The sequence below is a fragment of the Fukomys damarensis genome, unplaced genomic scaffold (genome assembly GCF_012274545.1).
Source record: "Fukomys damarensis isolate Sample0158 unplaced genomic scaffold, DMR_v1.0_HiC HiC_scaffold_24, whole genome shotgun sequence".
NCBI classification, from domain to species: domain Eukaryota; kingdom Metazoa; phylum Chordata; class Mammalia; order Rodentia; family Bathyergidae; genus Fukomys; species Fukomys damarensis.
Genome location: NW_022900936.1, coordinates 46,321,345 through 46,344,015, shown reverse-complemented (window position 1 = coordinate 46,344,015; position 22,671 = coordinate 46,321,345). Strand labels below are relative to the sequence as shown.

Here is a 22,671-nt window from a genome sequence, read left to right as displayed (position 1 = left end):
ACAGTGTACATACATTCATCATTGGGATCTTGTACCTTTACATGACAGGTCTTGGTTCTCATTTTTTCCCCTTACCCCTGCCCTCCTTTCACCTCCTCCCTTCCCTATTTACAAATGCTTTATTTCTATTTTTTCATTTTTTCTTTTTCCTTATTTCCTTTCCCCAACCCTTCCCACTTCCCCTACACCTTTAGCCCTTTTCTTCCTATTTCACGTTGTCAAGTATACCATTAGGCTCTTATGTACCATTATAGTTTTTCACACTAGAGAAACTATTTGGTATTTATACATGTGTGACTTATTTATTTCACTTAGGAGTATATCCTCAATAAGTATCCATCTTCCTATGAATGACTCTAATTTCTCATTCTTTATGGCTGAGTAGTATTCCAATTTATAGAAGTACCTATTGCTTTCTATTTGGCTTTACCTACAGCCTCTTCAACCTTCTGGCCAAATATCCCCTTGGGCCAAATGACTCACTTCCTGCTTTGTCATCATTAACATTCCCATTTGATAATTTGCTATAGCTCAATCTTCCTTAGCCTGCTACCACCACGGTAGGTGGTTTTAGTTGGTATCATATAGTGCCTTTTATTAATTAAAGTATTTAATTTTCACCTTACTTCCTTGGATCAGTTTGGCCTCTCATGACCCGAGATTTCTGTTAAAAAGATTGATGTTATTGTCTCTTGTAGAGGAAACTAATAAAGTATGTGTATGTGAGTTTGGGTCTATGAAGAAAAAGAAAAAGAGCTCAGTGGCACTGTGCCTGCCTGGCAAGCACAAGTTCCTGAGTTCAATCCCCAGTACCAAAAAAAAAAAAAAAAAAAAAAAAAAAAAAAACAATCACCCCACCTGCTTGTCAGTCAGTAACTTTCTCAGTAACAAGATCAACCGCAACCAAGACCTGTCATGTAAAGGTACAAGATCCCAATAATGAACATAATCGTACTGTATACCTTAAATGTACCAATAAACTCAATAATAAAAAAAAAGATCAACTGCCACAGTATCAGTGTGTGTACACAAGCTTAGATACTATCCTCAGTTTCAAGCACCTACTGGGAAGCTTAAAACATATCCCCCACAGATAAGGGGACCTACTTTATGCAAAGTAATTAGTGCTAATTGCCAAAATCACTGAAATAAGCAACTACATTCACTGAGAGCAAAGCATGGGAAAAGAATCCAATTATATACTTAATAATGATATTTTTGAAGTTTTCTGTATTTTTCATGAATTCTTTTAAATGCATAGAAGGACAAATAAAAAAGTAATATAGATAAATGGAAAACTGCATCTTTTATTATGCAAGGCTAAAGTGAAGGGTTGAGAAGAACAGCAAGGCAGAACAAAAAATTTCATTCCTCATTAGCTATCCCAGTTCACTGCTCCTTACAAACCACTTAAACAAGGTGCTGTGTTTTGAGCGTGTCCCCCAAGGTTCATGAGTTGGAAATTTAATCCCCAAATTCATATTTTAATGATATTTGGCAAAGAACCCTTTGGGAATTAATTAAGACTAGATGAGGTTTGAAAGGGGGGACCCCACGATGGGATAAGTGGCTTTACAAGAGGCAGAGGCCTGACTAACACACTTGCTCTGTCTTGCCACTTCATGCCCTCCACCGCATCATAATATAGCAAGAAGGTCTCCATTAAATGCTGAGCAGAGGCCAGGGCCATTTTGGGACTCCTGAGACTCCAGAACTAAGTCAGATAAACTTCTATTTTTTATAAACCTAGTCTCAGGTGTTTTATTATAGTAACAATAAAATAAGAGAGAAGGCATCAGGCTCCCCACTTATGCCTAACCACTTCAAAATTCTATATGAAGGGGGTGGGATATAGCTCAGCAGCACAGCTGCCTAGCAAGTGTGAGGTCCTGAGTTTGATCCCCAGTACCAAAAAAAGGATTTTGTATGAAATTTAAAACAATCCTAAAGTACAAGAACTTTTCATTATTTTCTTAGCTTTATATATTTACCCTCTCCTTTTACACTTCCATGTGAATATTTTCATTTCAAAGGGTCTTATTAGGGGTCTTCATTTTAAAGGAGTACATAGTAGTATTTGATCATTTAAAAAGTAGCATAGGGTGAAAACAAAATTGTCTCTGAATAATTCCCCTACTCACTACCTTTCAGGAAATATTCCAGCCTCCCCGTCTCCTTTTTAATATCTCAGACTCTATGACACACCAAGAAGGGCCAAATAATGCATTATGTGCTTACAATACTGCTCTTACTCCTACCTTTTACCTCTCTTCCTCTCTTGGTTTCATTATTGTTTTGTAACTCTATTTACCCAAGGCCAGCTGACTGACCCACCTAATCTGATCTAGGAATCACCAGGTACTTGGTACTACACCACCTGAATTTTATTTGTACATGATTAAAATTTTCATAAAGGTCAGCTTGCTTAATTTTTTCCAAGTGGCAACTCTATCCAAGGCCAATGGACAAGGGCAACTTTGTATGACATCTTTTTAGACTCATAGAGCAAAAAGGAAACACGAAATGATTGTTGATGGCGGTAAACATTGAATCCTACACGTGTGCCACTCCTTGCCTGTTGAAAAACAGTAATGCCATATGCTGACCTCTTAGTTCAGGGGTGGAACCAACTGGTATAGAGATAATACCAAGTGACTATTTCAGGAATGGTCACATGGTCAAATTCCAGAATGTGTGAACCAGAAGAGGTTGCTGAAATCTTACAATTGATGCATGCTTCCTAACTTGCTAGTTCACCTAGTTCCCCAGTACCACCACAGTCCCCTAGTAACAGCTACCTGAATTTTACTTGCAAATGAAAAATATACAAGTAGTCTCTTGAGAATTTCCAGGGAAAAACTGTCTCTTCAGCTGGACAAAGAAAAACCCTGTTGCTCAGGCAGCCATCCTACAATTCAACAAAAATGGATACCATAGACAAAAGCTAACACAAAAAAGAAGTATAACTAGCCAGGTATGGTGGCATATGCCTATAATCCCATCACTGTGGGAAGCTGAAGAAGAAAGATAATAAATTCAAGCCCAACCTGAACAATTTAGCAAGATCCTGTCTCAAAATAAAATGGGCGGGGAATGTGAGAAAGCCCTAGATTCAATCCCCAGTACTGGATGGGTGGATGGATGGACAGATAGATAAATAAACAAAAGAAGGCACAGCTGACAAACAGAGCCTAATCCAAAAGGAACTACACCTAAATTACCTGCTCATTTCTAAATGAGTAACATTCCTTAATACTACTATAGCCTATTAAGAGTCAGGCGTCTTCACTTACAGATAGAAGTCCTAATACACTGATATTGTAATACAGTAAATATTAAAACTATCAGTAAAGAAAACGACAAAAAAGTACAGGTCACACTGGATGAGAGCTTTATCAAAGAAATAAGACAGCAAGTTTCCCTGCAATCTTTTGTTGGAGATTGCTACATATACCTCCTTCTCATATTATGTGATATTTTTAACTAAAATAGAGACTGTACTTTTTTTTAAATTTTAAATTGAATTTATTGGTACATTCAGGGTACACAGTACAGTTACATTCATTACTGGGATCTTGTACCTTTACACGCCAGGTCTTGGTTCTCATTTTATCCCCTTGTCCCCACCCTCCTTTCACCCCCTCATCTCTCCCCACCTTCAAACACTTTAATTCCATTTTTACATTTTCTCATATATTTTTCATTTTCCCTTATTCCCCTTTCCCTATCCTTCTCATTGTCCCTACACCTTTGGTCCTTTTCTTCCTATTTCACATTGCTAATTGTCCCATTAGGATCTTGACTACTATTTTAGCTTTTCACACCAGAGAAACTATTCGGTATTTGCATATGTGTGACTTATTTATCTCACTTAGGAGTATATCCTCAGTATGTACCCATTTACCTATGAATGAATCTACTTTCTCATTCTTTATTGCTAGGTAGTATTCCATTTTATAGAAAAACCACATCTTCTTTATCCAGTTTCCAACTGATGGGCAGATGGGCTGTTTCCAAGTTTTACCTATTACAAACTGTGTCGCTATAAACATAGGTGTGCATATATCACTGTGGTATGATTCTTTTAATTCTTTTGGAAAGATACCCAACAGAAGGATGGCTGGGTCAAATGCAACCTCTAATTCTAGTTCTTTGAGGTATATCCATATTGACTTCCATAGTGGTTGCACCAGACTGCACTCCCACCAACAATGGAGAAGGGTTTCTTTCTCCCCACAACCATGCCAACATTTGTTGTTGTGTGATTTCTTGATAGCAGCTATTTTTTATGGGGTGATGTGGAATCTCAGTGTTGTTTTCATCTGCATCTCTCGAATGACCAGTGATGTGGAAATTTTTTCATATATTTACTTGCTGTTTTTATTTCTTTGTCTGAGAAATGTCTGTTCATTTCAGATGTCCATTTTAGAATTGGGTCTTTATATTTGGGGGGCTGGTTGTTTTGAGTTCTTTATATATTTAGATAATAGTCCTTCATCTGAGGAGCAGCAAGTAAAAAGTTTTTCCCACATTGCAGGTTGTCTCTTAGTTCTGTTGATGGTTTCTTTTGCAGTGCAGAAGCTTTTTAATAAGATGAGATCCCAGTTGTTGATTCTTTCTGCTAGCTCCCGTGCTACTGAGGTTTCTTCATAAAGTCTTTTCCTGTGCTAATGCATTCCAGAGTTCTGCCTAACTTATCTTCCAGTAAGTTTAGTGTTTCTGTTTTAATATTTATATCTTTAATCCACTTGGATTTTAATATAGTGCATGGTGAAAGATAGGGGTCTAGTTTTAATCTATAGGTTGAGACAGTTTCTCCAACACCATTTAGTAAAGAGGTTATCTTTCCTCCAGTGGGGACTGTCAGCTCCTTTGTCAAAGATGAGGTAGCTGAGTGCATCTGAGTATTTTTGTGTCTTCCAATCTGTTCCACTGATCCTCAGGTCTGTTTCTTTGCCAGTACGATGCTGTTTTTAACACAGTGGCTTTGTAGTATAGTTTCAAATTGGGAATTGTTATACCCGCTGTTATATGTCTGTTGCCTAGGATAGCTTTTGCTATTCTAGGTCTCTTATGGTTCCAAATGAATTTTTAGATTCTTCTTTCTAGTTCTGTGAAGTATAGTGTTGGGATTTCAATTGGTATTGCATTGAATCTGTATAGCAGTTTTGGTAGTATGGCCATTTTCACTATGTTGATTCTTCCTACCCAGGAGCAGGGGAGACATTTCCATTTTCTTAGATCCTCCTCGATCTCTTTTTTCAGAGTGCTGTAGTTTTCAGTGTAGAGGTATTTTGCTTCTTTTGTTAGACTGATTCCCAGATACTTCATTTTTTTGGATGCTATTGTGAAAGGGATTATTTCCCTAATTTCTTTCTCAGTGAGTCTGTTGTGTGTGTACAAGAAGGCTATTGATTTTTGGGTGTTGACCTTGTATCCTGCTATTCTGCCAAAAGTGTCAATTAAGTCCAGAAGTCTTTTGGTGGAGTTTTTTGGGTCTTCAATGTAGAGTATCATATCATCAGCAAATAATGACAGTTTAACTTCTTCCTTCCCTATCTTTATTGCTTTAATTCCTTTCTCTTGTCTAATTGCTGTGGCTAATGTTTCCAAAACTATATCGAAGAGGACTGGTGATAGTGGGCATCCTTGTCTTGTTCCTGATTTCAACGTGAAGGTTTTCAGTTTTTGGCCATTTAATATGATGTTGGCTGTTGGTTTTTCATAGATAGCCTTTATTAAGTTGAGACATAGACCATCTATTCCAATTTTTTGCAGAGTTTTTATCATGAATGGGTGTTGAATTTTGTCAAATGCTTTTTCTGCATCTATCAAGAGGATCATGTGGTTCTTGTCCTTGACTTTGTTAATATAGTGTATTGTATTTATTGATTTACATATGTTGAACCATCCTTGCATCCCTGGAATAAATCCAACTTGGTCAGGATGGATGATCTTCTTGATGATCCTCTGTATTGTTTACTAGCATCTTATTATGGATTTTTGCATCTATATTCATTAAGGAAACTAGCCTATAGGTCTCTTTTTTAGTTACATCTTTCCCAGGTTTGGGAATCAAAGTGATATTTGCTTCCAGGAATGAATTTGGAAGTATTGCTTCTCTTTCAATTTCATTGAGAAGTCTGAAGAGTAATGGCAGTAGATCTTCTCTAAATGTCTTGTAAAATTCAGCAGTGAATCCATCAGGACCTGGGCTTTTCTTTGTTGGTAAGTTTTTAGTGAGACTGTACTTTTGGAAACGATCAAATACGCTAATCACACAATTAGGATCTAAAGAACAATACAGGAAAGCAACAAATTTCAGAGCCTTTTCCATATCATCCCAAGCTTCTTTATAAATTATTGCAATAATAAACTGAACAGTTTAAAATTCATGACAGTATTCTCATCCTGGAAAAGACGACCTTTTTATTCAAGGGAAAATGCTTTACCTCACTCCACTAAAGATTCATTTGTTACTCTCAATATCAGAAGTCTTACATCATTTATATCACTACCCCTTCCCTTCTGTATTATTATTCATGACCGCATTTCTTCAGATGATTAGAGCTTTTAACCAGTATTAATCCAGAAGTTTCTGGGAATAAAGTATGAGTAATGTTAAGATGGCTGCCACATAGAATAGCAGCCTCCATGTTAAAATATGGTGTCTCCCAAACAAGGACAGGCTTCTTCCTCCCATCATGCCTCTTCTCCCACCAAAAGAGTAATCTAATATTTGCTACCTCCTAGCAGCTAGTAATATCACAAGCTCCCCCAATCTCTTAATACTACCTTACTCAACTCCACCCCAGTTTAGCCTAACCCCACCCCACTCCTATAAAAGAAGCTCCCTGTGCTGCCATGTTGCTTTCTCTCCTTTGTTCAGAGACAGCCTGGCAGACCCTCCCCATAATAAAGGCTTATGGCTCTGGTCTGGTCTTGGTTTTTGGCTCTTTTATCTAACAATTAAAAGGGAGTTTTTCCTCATTAGTGTATATTGGTTATACAGAATAATAGTTTTCAATGTAGCATTTTCATATATGCATATAATAGGCTTTAATTGTATACACCTTAAAGGAGAATTTTCTAACATCACTTCCTTACTGTGACATTATTGATGTGGGACTGTGTCCTGCCCTCTCAAATCTCTCTCCCTCCCTTTACTACTTCCTCATCTATCCAAGACCAACACCTCTTTTCTCTTTATTCTTTTGTTGTTGTTTTTCTTTGTTTTTTGCTAAGCACACTCTACCACTGAGCTATAGCCTCAGCCCTACCTTTTCCTTTATTCTTATGACTCAAGCTTTGGATGTGCTAATACAATGTATACACAAAACCAACACAAACTAATGTCATTCTTCAGGGGTGTTGTTGTTGTTGCTGTTGTTTAGTTTTGTTTTTTGGTACCAGGGATGGAACTCAAGACTCTGCGTTTGCGAGTCAGACAGTGGCACCACTGAGCTAAATCCCCAGTCCCAACTCTGGAGGTTTTGAAATGTACTGCCTTTCTGTAGTCCTGCAGGATCAGCTCCATCTCTTTATCCCTTCTTTCAAGCTCCTATACACAAACCTCCCAGGCTCTATCTTTCCACTGTCTACCTGCTTCACAGGCAGGAATTCCTACAATGTCCTGCTTTCCAGCAACAAATGTATCTGCAGTGCCATCATATGCTTCTCTCTTAGGCAGAGAAAGGAACTTGACTCCTCTTACATAATTGGTAATAAAATAACAACACTCACAATGTGCTTGCACCTTTGTCCTACATAAGGTTATATGCTCCATGCCTGTGCTAGATCCCATCCCTTTCTCTGCTTCTCAAGCTCCTGGATTATTTCTGGCCCCTCAGACTCAAGTCCCTTAGATGTCTGCTTCCTACCAGGATAAAAAAAATTAACAGGTTTACCCTTACATCTGAATGAGCTTTTAAAAAACAAGTTGAAGTATACGAAACAAAGGTTTTCTCTAGGCCCCAGACATAAAACAGTAAAATATACTGATGCCTGAGAAACAGTAAAGAAACATGATCAATCATGTACATTACAGCACAGTTTTGATCAAGAATGTCCCTCGAAGTCATCATACACAGAGATGAGATTTGTGGAAGGTGAATGGATCATAAGGGTGCTATGCTCATCAGTGGAATCATCCACCGGCAAGTTCAACAGCGGAGTGGGCTCCTAGAAAATGGCGCCTGCCAGAAGAGGTAGCTCCTATCTTCTCTCTCTGTGTTCTGGTCAGTATGACATGAGCAGATTTCCTCTACTGTGCCCCTCTACCCTACCATTTCTGCCCAGGAGCTGGCCAAGCATGGACTGTAACAAGTCAAAATAGACCTCTCCAGATGTTGTGTCTCAGTGACAAGGAAAGTGACTAAGATACTATGATTGCCTTTTGCTTACTACCTTGAGAGAGTTTCTAAGCTGCAGCACAGGGAGGGGAACATTGGTGAAACCTGGTGAACTATCTAAGCACCACTGAGCTAAATCCCTGACCCTGAAAAACAAAAAAATTTAAATATACAGTATATCTCATGCAGAAGATACATGATAATACCAGCATGAAGGCCAGGAGAGAAAAAATGAACACATACTGTGGCAAGTTTTTTATACTGAATGGGTATATCATCTTAAAGGTAAATGGTGATAAGTGTGTACACATACCCCACACACAAAAAGCACTAAAATAGGCCAGGAATATAGCTCAGTGGTGCCATGCCTTCCTGGCAAAGTCCTGGGTTTGATCCCTGGTACTGAAAAGAAAAAAAAAATTAAAATAACAGTTATCACTAATCAGCACACAAGAAAAGATAAAACTGAATTTTTTGGGGGGGGTACCAGGGATCAAACTCAGGCCCTTGCGCTTGTGAGGCAGGCGCTGGAACCACTGAGTTAAAACCCCAGCCTTTAAACTTTATGTTTTAAAAGACAAAGGACAAATAACCTAGAATTGTGCATTCTTCACTCTACAGAATTATCCAAACTCCTAGCCAAGGGTAAGATTAACCAGCAACTGGTGAGCTCGCACAGATGCAGAGCTGAGACCACAAGTGCATCCTGCTTGTCTGTGCCATGTGCGTGGCTAGGTGCCTCCAAGAGACAGATGACAGTGCAGAACCCATCTGAATCCCCACCTGCCTTCCAGTAGCCACTCTACAAAGCTGGAATTAGGGGTCAGGAGATAAAACGTTTTGTAAATAAAACTTTACTGAACACAGCCATGTCCGTATGTACTGCTGTCCATGTCCTTTGCTCCTTTTTATCTTGAGATCTGGATACAATAGACAGTTGGTGGTAAGGGCCTCATTAACTATTTTGTTTACTTTTTATATGTGTAAAGCTCTGCAGTAGCTTTGAAACTATAATTCATTATTCAGTGTCTTCCAGTTTTGTATAACTTGTATTAGAATCACAGCACTGAAATGAAAAGTGTAGATGTGACCTCATTCAAATAAAACTTTTGTGAGACCAAAAAAAAACCTTCTCTGCCAGGTGTAGTGGCACATGCCTACAATCCCAGCACTTTAGGAAGCTGAAACAAGATGATCAAAAGTACGAACCCAGACAAGCATGGTGGTGCACACCTGTAATCCCACAACTTGTGAGGCTGAGGCAGGAGGCTCACCATGAGTTTGAGACCAACCTGGGATACACAGTGAGTTCAAGGCCAACCTGAATTACATGATAAGCCCTTTTCTCAAAAAAAATTTTAAAAACATACATACTGGCTATAACAAAACTGTTTTAAATATAAAATCAAAAACAGGTTAAAAAATTTAAAAAGATGAAAAAAGATATATGCTAACACCAAACAACGGAAAGCTACAGGACCTACATAATGCCAGAGTACATTTCAGAACAAAAGACATGGCGATAATGGTCATTTCATAATAAAGTACTAAATTCATCAAGCAAACACAATCGTTCTAAATATTTATGTACCCTCCTTCAAAACTTCAAAACATATAAAATGAAAACTGTCATACTTGCAGAGAAATAGACAAATATATAATTATAATCACAGATTTCAATACCCATCCTTCAATAATTGACACAGCACGCTGACTGAAAATAGTGCAGACAATGGACTTGACCAACCCTAAGAACCATGCTGATCTGACTTGCAGAGTATTCCACCCAATAACAATGAAATGCACATTCTTTTCCAGTATACATAAAATATGCACTAAGGCAGATGATATTCTGGTCCATAAAACAAACCTCAATAATTTTAAAAACAATTCATACAGGGCCAGGATGTTCAGTGGTAATGCCGCCTGCCTCACAAACGCAAGGACCCAAGTTTGATCACTGGTGCCAAAATTAAAAAAAAAATCATACAAATTATGTTCTTGGGAATTAAGAATAACAGAAGAAATATTTTAAACTACTCAAATATTTGAAATATACGTAATTCTAAATAATTCATGCATCAAAGAGAAAATTGGAATGTATTTTGAACTTAATGAAAATAAAAACAAACTATATCAAAACTTGTGGTACTATACTACAGTAGTACATAAAAGGAAATTTATAGCACTATTTAATTAAAAAAGAAAGTTCTCAAATAAATGACCTGTTTCCTCTTAAAAATTAGAAAGACAAGCTGGGTGAGGTGGCACTTGCCTGTAATCCCAGCACTCAGGAGGCTAAATTAGGAGGATCACCGTGAGTTCAAGGCCAGCTTGGGCTAGTCAGTTCAGGGCCAGCCTGAACTACAAAGGGAGACCCTGCCTCAAAAACAACAAAAAAGCCAGGCGTGGTGGCACATGCCTGTAATCACTCAGGAGGCTGAGGCAGGAGGATCACTGTGAGTTCGAGACTAACCTGCGCTACACAGTGAGTTCCAGAGGAGTCTAAACTACATAGTGAGACTCTGTCTCCAAAAAAACAAGAGGGGGGGTGGACAGGAGAAAATTAAATTAAAAATAAGTAGAAGAAAAGATATCATAAAATTCAAAGTGCAGCCAGCCATAGAAGCACACACCAGTAATCCCAGCACTCAGACTCAGGCAGGAGTATCGCAAATTTAAGCCCAGCCCCAGCAGTTTCGCAAGTTGTCAAGACTGTTCCAAAATGAAAAATAAAAAGGAGTAAGGATGTAGCTCAGTGAGAAGGCCCTAGGTTCAATCCCCAGTAATGCACACACACATACACACAGAGTAAAAAAGCAATGAGTTTGTTCTTAGAAAAGATCAATAAAACTAATAAACCTCTAGTTTGACTGATTGAAAAAGAAGATAGGAATTATCAACATCAGAAATGAGAGAATGACAATTCCACAAATTCTATGGATATTAAAAGGGCAATTAGGAGTTCTGGAAAATGGCTAAAATAGTATATTATTATGATGATGCACAGCTATAATCCCAACACTCGGGAAGCTGAGGCAGAATAGCAAGTTCAAGACTGACCTGGCTACAAAATGAGACCCTGTCTCAAAAAAAAAAAAGGAGAGGGGGTTGTGTTCTGTGTTTTTATCACAACTTTCATGACTGCTGAGAAAGATCTTTCCTTGAGCTTTGACTGAACCTGATTCCCCATGACTGACCTACAAAACCGCACCTTAGCCATTGCTACTCCCAATGACTCCATCCCACAAGGCAGCCACTTCAGCTGTCCTCACTGTGGTCAGAGAGCAGCGCCTTCCCCATCCATGACAGCCAGGGCAGGTGAGCCGAGCTGGCAGTTTAGAAAGTGGATTAACAGACAGGAGACTACACACGCAAGGGCTTGCCTTTCTCATATAAGCAGCACTCCTCACTCTCATGGGGCCAGTTCAGGAAGCCTCCCTCATCCCATTACCCCCTTTTGCTGCACCATAAGTCTCAATAAAGCCGTTTTTGGGTGGTTTTATTTTGCTTATTTGTTAATTCTGTTTCAAGTAGATCAGGCTGAGCTGGTTGTACTAAGAACTGGTAACACTAGGGGCTACTTTCCTGAAAATTTTGCCATCACAGAGCTGCTAAGATCTAGGACAGTGGTGGCAAACCAATGGCACATATGTTATCTGTTTCTTTTAAGACAAAAGATGTTAATGTATGAGTGGTTTTTCTAAACTAAAACCTCAGAATTCAGGTTTAATTCCAGTGTTGGCATTTTACAGTAAATAAGTTGGTTCTGAGTTGCAATTTGGGCACTTATTCTCTAAAAGGTTTGCCATCACTGATCTAGGAGCACCTGGGAATGCTGCAGAAGAGCTACTAGCTCGCTGCTGCAAACTGTTAGGAGGGCCACAAAGAACAGCAGGAAGAGTTGTTAACACTACAAGTTGAGAGCTGCTGACACTCAGAACCCAGAGCTATTAACAGGAAGGAAGATGTCATTTGCCTTTTCACAATTTCTATCCAAATTGCACACACAAACACACATACAAAAAACCTTGAGTTGATTAGTAACAATGGTACTAAAGATGTAACTCAAGGTAGGGTTCTTGCTTAATATGCATGAAACACTGGGTTTGATCACCATCAAAAAGGGGGGAGGGGGACTTAAATAGACAATTCTCATAAAGAAAAAAAATGTATATATATACACATACATACACACACACACACACACAAATGGCCAGGAACAACATGGAAACATGTTCAACAATGCCAGGCATGGTGGCGCATGCCTGTAATCCCAGCACTCAGGAGGCTGAGGCAGGAGGATCACTGTGAGTTCGAGACCAGCCTGGGCCACATAGTGAGTTCCAGGTCAGTCTCAACTACATAGCGAGACCCTGTCTCAAAAAAAAAAAACACACACACAAACAAAAAAAAAAATGTTCAACATCACAAACCATTAGGGAAATGCAAATTAAAAGAACAACTACTCAAGAGACTAAGTCAGAATGATCATGAATTTGAGGCTAGCCTGTGCAGCTTAGCTCAAAATAATAAAAACAGGGCTAACGATATAGCTCCGTGATACAGTACTTGCCTAACATGCATAAGCCACAGGGTTATTTATACACATACACACACACACACACACACACACACACACACAACCTTACAATAAGATACTATCTCACACGGATGATGAAGATTACAATAAAAATAAACAAATAAAGCCAGGTATGGTGGAACACATCTGTAATCTCAACATTCTGGGAAGCAGTCTGGTGCAATGGTGCATACCTGTAATCCCAGAACTTGTGTGACTAAGGCAGGAGGACTACCAAAAATTCAAGGCAAGTCTGAGCTATACAGTTTGTCCCAAAAAACAAAAACAAAACCTCTCCTCCACAAAAATCAATATTCTTACAGAAGGATTGCAAGTTTAAGGCCAGCTACACAGGCTACACCATGAGTTTGAGGACAGCCTGGAACACAGTGAGACCCTGTCTCCAAAAACCATAATGATAACAATTAGTATTAGAAGCAAGAATTAGAACCCTTGTGCACCGTTGATGAGGATGAAAATAGTGCAACTGTTATGGAAAACAGTATTGTAGTTCTTTTTTTTTTTTAACAGTATTGTAGTTCTTTATAAAATAGAATTACCACATAGCAGTCCCACTTGTGGAAACACATCCAAAAGAACTGAAACAGAGTCCTGAAGAAATATCTGCACATCCATCTTCATAGCAGCATTATGCACAATTGTCAAAAGGAGGTAAATCTCAAATGTTCATCAATAGATGAAAAGACTTTTAAAATGGTATATATTATATATATGTCATATTATATACATATATTTGTATGTATGTATATGTTGTAGCATGCATCAAAACTTCCTTTTTTTTGGTTGTGTGTGTGTGTGTGTGCACGTGCACACACGTTATTGGGGATCAAATTCAGGACCTCAGGACCTTGCACTTGTGAAGCAGGTGCAGTGCCACTTAGCTAAATTCCTGGCCCAAAACTCCTTTTTTTAAAAAAAAAAAACTCAGGGTCTCACTACGTAGTTGAGACTGACCTGGAACTCACTATGTAGCCCAGGCTGGTCTCAAACTCACAGCGATCCTCCTGCCTCAGCCTCCCAAGTGCTGGGATTACAGGCAGGCACCACCATGCCCAGCCCAAACCTTCCTTTTTAAGGAATAAAAATACTTCTTTTTCTGTGTATGTAGACAGGAATATTATATAACCTTAAGGAAATTCTGATACATGCTATAACATGGATATATCTTGCAGGCTAGCATAAATGAGCCAGTAACAGCTGGGGATTTAGCTCACTGATGCCACTATTTGCCTTGCAAGTGCAAAGTCCTGAGTTTGATCCCCAGTACCACAAAAAAAAAAAAAAAAAAAAAAAAAAAGAATCTGAATTTGACTTATCTATAAGCCAGTAACAAAAAAGACCAATACAATATGACTCCACTTATGTGCAGCACCTAGAGCCATCAAAGTCAAAGAGACAGAAGATAGAATAGTGGAAGTCGGTAACTAAAGGTAGGAAGGACTGGGCAATTACTGTCTACTGGGTAAAGAGTTTGAGCCTGAGAAAATAAAAAATTCTGGAGACAGATGGTGGTAGTAGTTGCTACAGTGTAACACACTCAATTCCATTGAATTTTACACTTAAAATTGTTAAATGGTAAATTATGTCTATCTTAGAGAGAGAAAGATTGATTCTACAACATCTAGATATATCACTGACAGCTTCCAGGTAGATAGAAGGCACCAGCAGTGTACAATTGGCACCATCTTGTCTGTAGCAACACATGCAAGAACAAGTTAAGCAAAGAAAAATGAAGAAATACTTAGTTCTTATACTTTAAAGCCATATTTAATAAGAAATCTTGAATAGAGTCATTTCACATTCTTCAAATATGTAACAACTTATATCAAAGATTAACAGAAAAAGAAATCTGTAGGACCCTTTGTGACCATTTCATAGTGAAATTAGGTGTTCCAATAAAAATTTAAAAATAACCACAAAGTGGATTCCAGTAGGAGAAACTTTTTGAAAGCCAGTGGCTTAGTTTTTAGAGCATCTTGTGCTAATAAAACCCAATAAGCAAAGACATGCCATAATTAAGTTAGACTTCTAACCTAAGAAGAACCACAAGCCAATGAAACAAAAAAAGCAGCATCTTTTCTTGCAGAAATTACTCCAAAAATTTTTATGTTATGTAAGTCATAAGGTAGAAAGAAATATTACTATGTTTTCTTAGTGTTTAGCATTTGTGAGGGATTCAGTAAGAGATGGTCTCTCTCCTTCAGTGCAATACAGCAGTCTTCAAAACAGACTCATCAACTTCTTTTCTTTATAAAGTAAAACAAAAACCTACACAATCTGAAACACTTCTGGTCTGAAGTATTTCAGCTATGGGATACTCCATTTCTATTATTTTAATCCATCCACACTCCACATGTGAACTCCATTAAGTATAGAAACCATACCTGTCTTCTTTACCATTACATCCTCAGTGACTAGCACAACATATGAGCACTGGGGACACTCAAATTCTTACTGAATAAATGAAAAGAACTATGCCAAGTGTGGTGGTACACACCTGTAATCCCTGTACTCTGGGAGGCTGAGGCAAGAGGGTCATAAATTCAAGCTCAGCCTAAGCAACTTAGTGACTGAGCAATAGCCAATCTCAAAATTTTTAAAAAATTTTATTAAATGGCTGGGATATAGATTGGTGTAAAGACTCTGAGTTTAATCCCCAGTATCTGAGAAAAATATATACATATTTTATGCATACATCATGTACATCTCACTCCACAAACTAATCCATGAATTTGGAAAAGATGGCCACATTTGTGTTTGAGCAGGAATGATAGCCACAGTCATGCTGTCACCCAGTGCAGAGTTTCCAAACAAAAACAAAATTTTGCAAAATGCTTTTGTTTGTAAACCAAAGTACAAAAGGAATACACTGAGCACTCACCTCTACCTGAGTAACATTGACAACCAGCACCACTACCATCAACACTGCAAGTAGACAGCAGAAAAGCCGTAGTTTGAAGAAATGGGTCCACATTGTCCGGCTGTGTCCTGATCACCCATGGCCGACACCATGCTACTTTCACTCCTCAAAACTCCATGTCTTTTCTGAGATACAGATGAGCTTTTAGTTTAACTTGCTTCTGTCCTTCTAGTAGCCTTAGTAGTTCTCGGTGTGGAGGAGAGAGTACAGTTTATTCAAGAAGCAAATTCTTCCACAAGTTCCTTCAAAGAGGGAAAACAGGAGAAATCACCAATTGCAGTAGACAAGGGTGGAGTAAAAGAAAAGGAAAAATACATATCCTCTTCCTGAACCTTATCTACAGCCAAAAGTCACAATGAGAGCAAAGAGCCAGAACACAGTGATAGTCCACTTTCAGAAAATTAAGTTTCCTCTCTCAACCCCAGGCTTCTATGTAAATAGGGTAATATTTGCCCTATTACCTATTTAGGTTTTAACTTTTACGAAAACAAAGAATGTTTTCACATTCAGAAATTGCAAAATAAAAGTAAATTTCTATGGAGATCTTAATAAATAAAATCACTTCCTTTCCCTTACAGTTTAAGAAAATCTTGTGATTGTATGTGGTGCTCTGGGACACTGCAAATCACCCTGACACTCTCTGGAAATCAAGAAAAGCCCCACTCTTACAGCAGAAACAGAAAACACCCTTTGGGTTTCTGGCTCCTCCACTATGTATTCAGTCCTCATTCTCCCACAGCTACATAATAAGGAGCAGGAAGAAAGATGGATTCCCTGAAAATTTAGGGGATGAAATTTACACTTGAGGAGTAGGTAACAGGATTCCAAATTCCTTTATCACCCATCAGAGGACATCGAGGTATGCCATTCTGTGGCAGCTCAGCCGTCACATCGTGAACACACCTGAGTTGGAGAGTGAGGATGGAGAAAGGAAAGAACACTCAAGCCGGAGTGGAGACCAAGAGAAGTCTGATTTATTTCACAGAAACAGCTCCTTTTATAGGCTCACATCAACAGGAAGCTTTTAAAGGCACACAACAACAGAAAACACCAAGCAATTGTTTTTATCTTATGCAGACTGGATTTTCTGACTCTTTACCAAGAACATCAGATCTGTGGCTGGCTGTCTCTTTGAGTTTCTCCCATTGCAGGGTCAAAAAACAAGTTTAACAAGCAGAGTCCTAGAAAAGTAAGGAATGTTACATAGATTTTATCAATGCCTTAATTGTAGAGGAAGAAGTTATTTTCCAAATGTCAAACGCCAGTGGGCCATGACTGGCCCTCACACCATTCCTAACCATTCTCCCATAAAATAAATTCAAAATACTTTCTCCACTTGCTATTTTGAAACAAGTAAAAAGAGAAGTTATTATAGTATTTTGCTCCCATGGAGGCTTTCTACAGAAGGTGAGGCATACAGGTATCAAAAAAAGCAACTTAATGATAATATAACATGCTTCCCCCGCCCCCCACCCCAATTCCCTCACAGTACTAAGCTCATTACTTGAAATGCACTAACTCAGCAATCAGCACAACAAATAATTACAAAGGTCCTCTGTATAAATACCATGAACTGTACTAAAAGCAAGAAATTCCCCTTTAAAAATCTGCACTCACACTAGATAAAAGTTCCCTTTTTAAAGAGGAATAAGGGCAAGAAATGTGACTCAGTGAAAAAGCAACTGCACATGCTAGAGGTCCCCTGTTTGATTTAAAGGGGAAAAGAGGGGAGGGAAGGGGAAGCAGGGTAGGACGGATGTCATGGACTATAAAAGACATCTTACTGCTCCCTCAACAATGTCCCTCTTCACTAACAAGGCATGCACACCCCTGAAGTGACTGTAAATTCTGAGAAGGAAATCACTATGAAATAGAGAATAATTCTTTCACCAGTATTCCAAACTTTCCGCTATAAAAAATTCTTCTCAAAGAGTTGGCCATAAAAAAATTATAGCTTTCCCTAATGGTAAGAGTGAAAAAGACCAAAGATGGTAAAACAGGAATTTAGCTGTACAATGGGCAGGTGTGGTCTCACAGCTGTGTGGACACCAGCCATATGAAGAATGTCAGTGTGTTTCTGGGTCAGTCAGCAGCAGCACAGGGGGAGTCAGCGACACAGAAGGATAGCAAGGGCAGCAGATCCAAAGCTAAAGGAACTCTAAGGCTCTAGGCAGCAATGCAAAAAGTCCCCAGTGGCTAGAGTTCTGCTGCCCTTAATTATAAAGAGTCACACAAGAAAAGGCCCTAACTTCCTGCTAAAAGCAAGTAGAGTAATGTCATTTGAGAGACCAATTTGCACACCTACATAGAAACAGCTTGAGGTATACTAGATCTTTTTGAAAGACATGCTAAAAATAACTGTGAGCAAGTTCTGTTTTCTCCTTTATCCATATATCCTAATTTTTCATCAAGAAATAAAAATCACAGGCCAGGGATTTAGCTCAGTGGTTCCGCTGCCTGCCTTGCAAGCACAAGGACCTGAGTTTGATCCCCCCCCCAAAAAAAAAAGAAAGAAAGAAAGGAAAATTCACAAATATAAAGAATAATGGTGAATTTATAAGTAAAAAAAGATCAGCTGTAAAGAAAAACAAGGCACTGAACTATATTTAGGGAAACAATTTAAATTAAAACAAAAGGTTTCTAAGTGAAAAAGGAAACCTGTAGCAGGTTTCTTTTATTTTCCTAAAAATATAAAACCTACACATTATCACACGAAAACCATTTGCAAGGAGAGCAGGAAACTTGCTTGGTATCTCAAGTCACGTTAGAATCAAGAATACCAGTGCTACTCAGCCATAAAGAATGAGAAATTAGATTCATTCATAGGAAAATGGACACATATTGAGGATATACTTCTAAGTGAAATAAATAAATCACACAAGTGTAAATGCCGAATAGTTTCTCTGGTGTGAAAAACTATAATACTACGTAAGACCCTAATGAGACAACTGACAGTGTGAAATAGGAAGAAAAGGGCTAAAGGTATATAGGGAAAGTGGGAGGAGTAGGGGAAAGGTAATAAGGGAAAAGAAAAAAATATGAAAAAATGAAAAAACGGAAATAAAGTGTTTGTCAATGGGGAGGGGAGGAAAGGGTGAAGGGAGGGCAGGGACAAGGGGAAAAAATGAGAACCAAGACCTGTCATGTAAAGGTACAAGATCCCAATAATGAATGTAACTGCACTGTATACCTAAAATGTACCAATAAACTCAATGAGAAAAAAAAAAAAAAGAATACTAGTGCTGAGCCACGCGTGGTGGTACACATCTGTAATCCCAGCACTTGGGAGGCTGAGGCAGGAGGATCGCTGTGAGTTTGAGACCAGCCTGGGCTACATAGTGAGTTCCAGGTCAGTCTCAACTACATAGTGAGACCCTGTCTCAAAAAGCCAAAAAAAAAAAAAAAAAGAATACTTGTGCTGGACAGGAATGACTAGGAAAATATTGTTCAGATCACCCAAAAATTAAAATGTATAATTCAATATAATTTACCTTTCTTGAAAACTTCCTTAGAAGAGATACTTATCAGAAATAAGATAAGACAGTTTAAAATATCTTTCCTTCCAGCATGAAATCCTGAACTCAAGTGACCACGACCAGCAGCCCTTATTCTCTTCTTGCTGGATTTGTTGCACACACTGACGCTTTTTGATTTTTATATCATTCTTCTCACTGCAACAGAAATAAACACATAATTAAAAGATTAAAGATACTAAAAATCAAGTAAAGGAAAACTTACTAGAAATTAAGAATACAATTTTATAGGCAGAGAAGTATGCAAAGACAGAAGTAGACTGTAGTAGGAGGGTTAATAGAGACATTTCCTTTTCCCAAAACAAAACAGTACATCGCCTGCCTCGAAAGCACAAACCCCCCAAAAAAGTACAGTAACTTGTTTACATACATTAACTTCAATCTGGAAAATCACTGTCAGACCTTAGCTGAAGGTCAAAACTCTAACTGGCAGTACGACATTTAACTATAAAACAAAGCTGAAAACTCCACACAATACATTTCTTAAAACTACATAGTTATGTAATGCAGTGTTCTGTCCTCTCACTACAGAAAACATGAAGTACAGTGAACTTCCAAGTTATGACCAGCCTGACATAAAAACAGCTTGGGTTGATGAGGTTAAGGGAAGATTTATCTGCCTCTTGTTATCTATACCATGTACCCAGATAAATATCCAGATGTCAGATGTAATGACTTACAACCAACTGGAGTTACACCCAATCCTTGGGAACCAATGGAGTTCATAAATCAAAGGTCCACTGTATCTGTATTATTACAAGTTTAAACAAAATACATAGTTCAAGGAATCTAAGCTTCAACAGTCTTGTTTTCAAGTCTTTGTTAAGTATCAGAATACCACTTACTCGTGCTTTATTTTTATATGTAAAGGAAAAACAAAAAGCAAAATGTATGGTCTGTCTTGCAGGTGAAGCCCAATAGTTGTTGGGATTGTTTTGCCAAATTTTGATTAGGACTACTTCGAAGTCCAAGATACATACAAGGCAATGACTTGCAGCAACAACTCTGTACTTCATCATTAGGTACCTGATTATCTACTCCCCTCTCACAAGAAAATTACAAAGTAGTTGCTTACATTGCTAGAAATTACAATTGTCAATAACACAAATGAAATACTTGAATTAAGGGCAAAACAAAGGCAACCTGACAGCAACCCTTCAACCCCATTCACAATAATATACTACAGGACAGCTACACATCTCCTATTTCTGAGACTGGCTATTCTAAATATTCTGACCCGCTATTCATATAATTGCAATTGCACTCATGAGAACAAGTGTCTGAATTTAATTCAGAATATGCACATCCCTACATAAGAGACAAAAGCACAGGTTTACATGGATGGGATACAACCAAACATAAATGGTTACATTTCAAGCTTTCTGAAGAACCACTGTATTTCACAGGGTACTAAGACCTTGAGTAAACAAAACAAGATCTACAGAAAGAACTGGACTCGCATCCATACTGGGTCAATCACATAGGGTCAATCCTCGAACAAAGAGGAAGCAAAAAACATAATGTGCCAGACAGACCTGTTTCCAAAGATTCGACTTTCTTTTCATGTACCCCACCTCAATGCCCAAAGGGCTGGCTTCACCTAGACCTTCTCTTGCCCTTTTCCAAAGCAAGGCATTCACGGAGATTACAATGGTAGTTGAAGAAGTAATAAATTTACTTAAATAAGGCATATAGTACTAAGTGTGAAAAAAAAATGGGGCATGTTGGTAGATTATGGTTCTCAATCCTGCTTGTGCATTAACAACCACTGTACAAGCTTTTAAAAATAGTGTTTAAAGGCCCAACTGACTAAATCATGTGGGAGTAGGCTTAAGAAACAATTTTTTAAAGGTCATCAGATAATTATTTTTTTAGCAAAACATTTACTGGTACATTTTAGAAATACATAACATTCATCATAGGGAATTTATACCTGTACATGACATAACCAGATAATTAGTCAAGTAGGAGAAACACTAGTTTAGAGAGGCCAAGAGTTGTTATTTGTGACCGTTAATAAGGGAATGGCCTTTCTGAAAAGAGTTTTGAATGTCATCTCAGGACAACCTGATTCTGGGGCAAGAAGGACACCCATCCCCACTTTAGTAATCTAAACTATCCCTTCCTTTCTCGATAATAAATATCAACCCCGGAGAGATTGTGAGGATAACAGACACAGAAAGAAGATACTAAACATAAAGGGAAGCACAACCCAAATACTATAGAGGAACAGCATGATGCATCAGCCACACTCTGGGATCAGACAATTAATTATTGGAGTCTGAGGGTCCTGCCAGCTTAAAACACACCCGAAATTAACAAATGGTAGTTAATAGCAGCGAAGAGGGGGCAGGCCCATCAGAGTAGTGTGATTCTTTATCCCCTCGGAATGTAACAACAATCCTCCTTTAGAGTAAATAATGAAAAGCGAGATAAAATGTACACTTTCACGCAAATGTTGCATAACCCGAGAACCTCTCTTGGCACCACCACACTACTGGTCTTCAGTCAAGGAGGTTGGGCCTTAGGCCAAGCGTCTCCGCACCATATCTTGCAAAGTCGCACTCGTTTCTCGCCGTACGACCCGAATCTGACGTGCCAAAACCAGCTTAGTTGGACCAGTGCAGCCGAACGTGTGGCGGCACCGCCAGCCAAGGATCGGCAGGTGCCCCAAGAGGCGCTGAGCCCGCAGACAGGGGCTATGAGGGCGGCACAGCCAAGCGCCCCACGGCCGTGGAGGTGAAGGACGGGCACAGGGGGTCCCCAGCGGGCCCCACAGGCTCGGGCTTCGAAAGTCCAGAAAGCCGAGGAGCAGAAGCTCGAGCCCAGCCCCGCCCTCTCAGTGCCGGAGCTCAGGCTCCACCGGTCCTGGGCTGCGGCACCAGGGGCTCCAACCTTGCCGGCCTCAACCTTGGCCCGGCCCCCTCCCCAGCAGCACCGACACTCCCAGCCCTGACCCCGGAGCTGCAGGTCCTCTGATTGCGGCAGGGACTCGGGTGCCGGCGCGCCAAGGAAGAGCTCCTCAGCCCAGGAGCGCGCGTGAGGAGCCAAGCAGCACTCGCTCCGGCGGCAGGGGCCCGGACGCCCTCACATAGTCCGTAGCCCTGCACTCACCTCGGGACCCCGGCGCCAGCCGTTCGCTCTCCAGTTGGATGCTGGCTCCCGGGTTTGCGTTCTCAGTGCCAGGCCTTACGGCCCCTGCTTCCTGACCAGCTACGTCTCCTCACCCCCGACCCCCGACTATGATTGGTCGAATTCCGGATG

General features: G+C 39.3%; 1 protein-coding gene across 3 annotated transcripts in view; it reads right to left on the bottom strand.

The window, feature by feature from the left end:
- The window catches only part of Nxpe3 (neurexophilin and PC-esterase domain family member 3), a 50,489-nt gene extending 27,818 nt beyond the window's left edge, over positions 1 to 22,671 (bottom strand). For 2 of the 3 annotated variants that reach the window (XR_004518806.1, XM_010614638.3), the window contains exons 1-3: positions 22,522 to 22,671; positions 19,366 to 19,545; positions 15,836 to 16,116 (exon numbers count right to left, since the gene is read on the bottom strand). Coding sequence is in view for 2 of the 3 variants with exons in the window: in XM_010614638.3 (XP_010612940.1) it covers positions 15,836 to 15,928 (93 nt within the window). In the remaining variant the exon portion in view is untranslated. Of the gene's footprint in view, positions 1 to 15,835; positions 16,117 to 16,777; positions 16,823 to 19,365; positions 19,546 to 22,521 lie in introns of those variants that run through there. The other variant, XM_033768146.1, reaches the window with a different exon arrangement.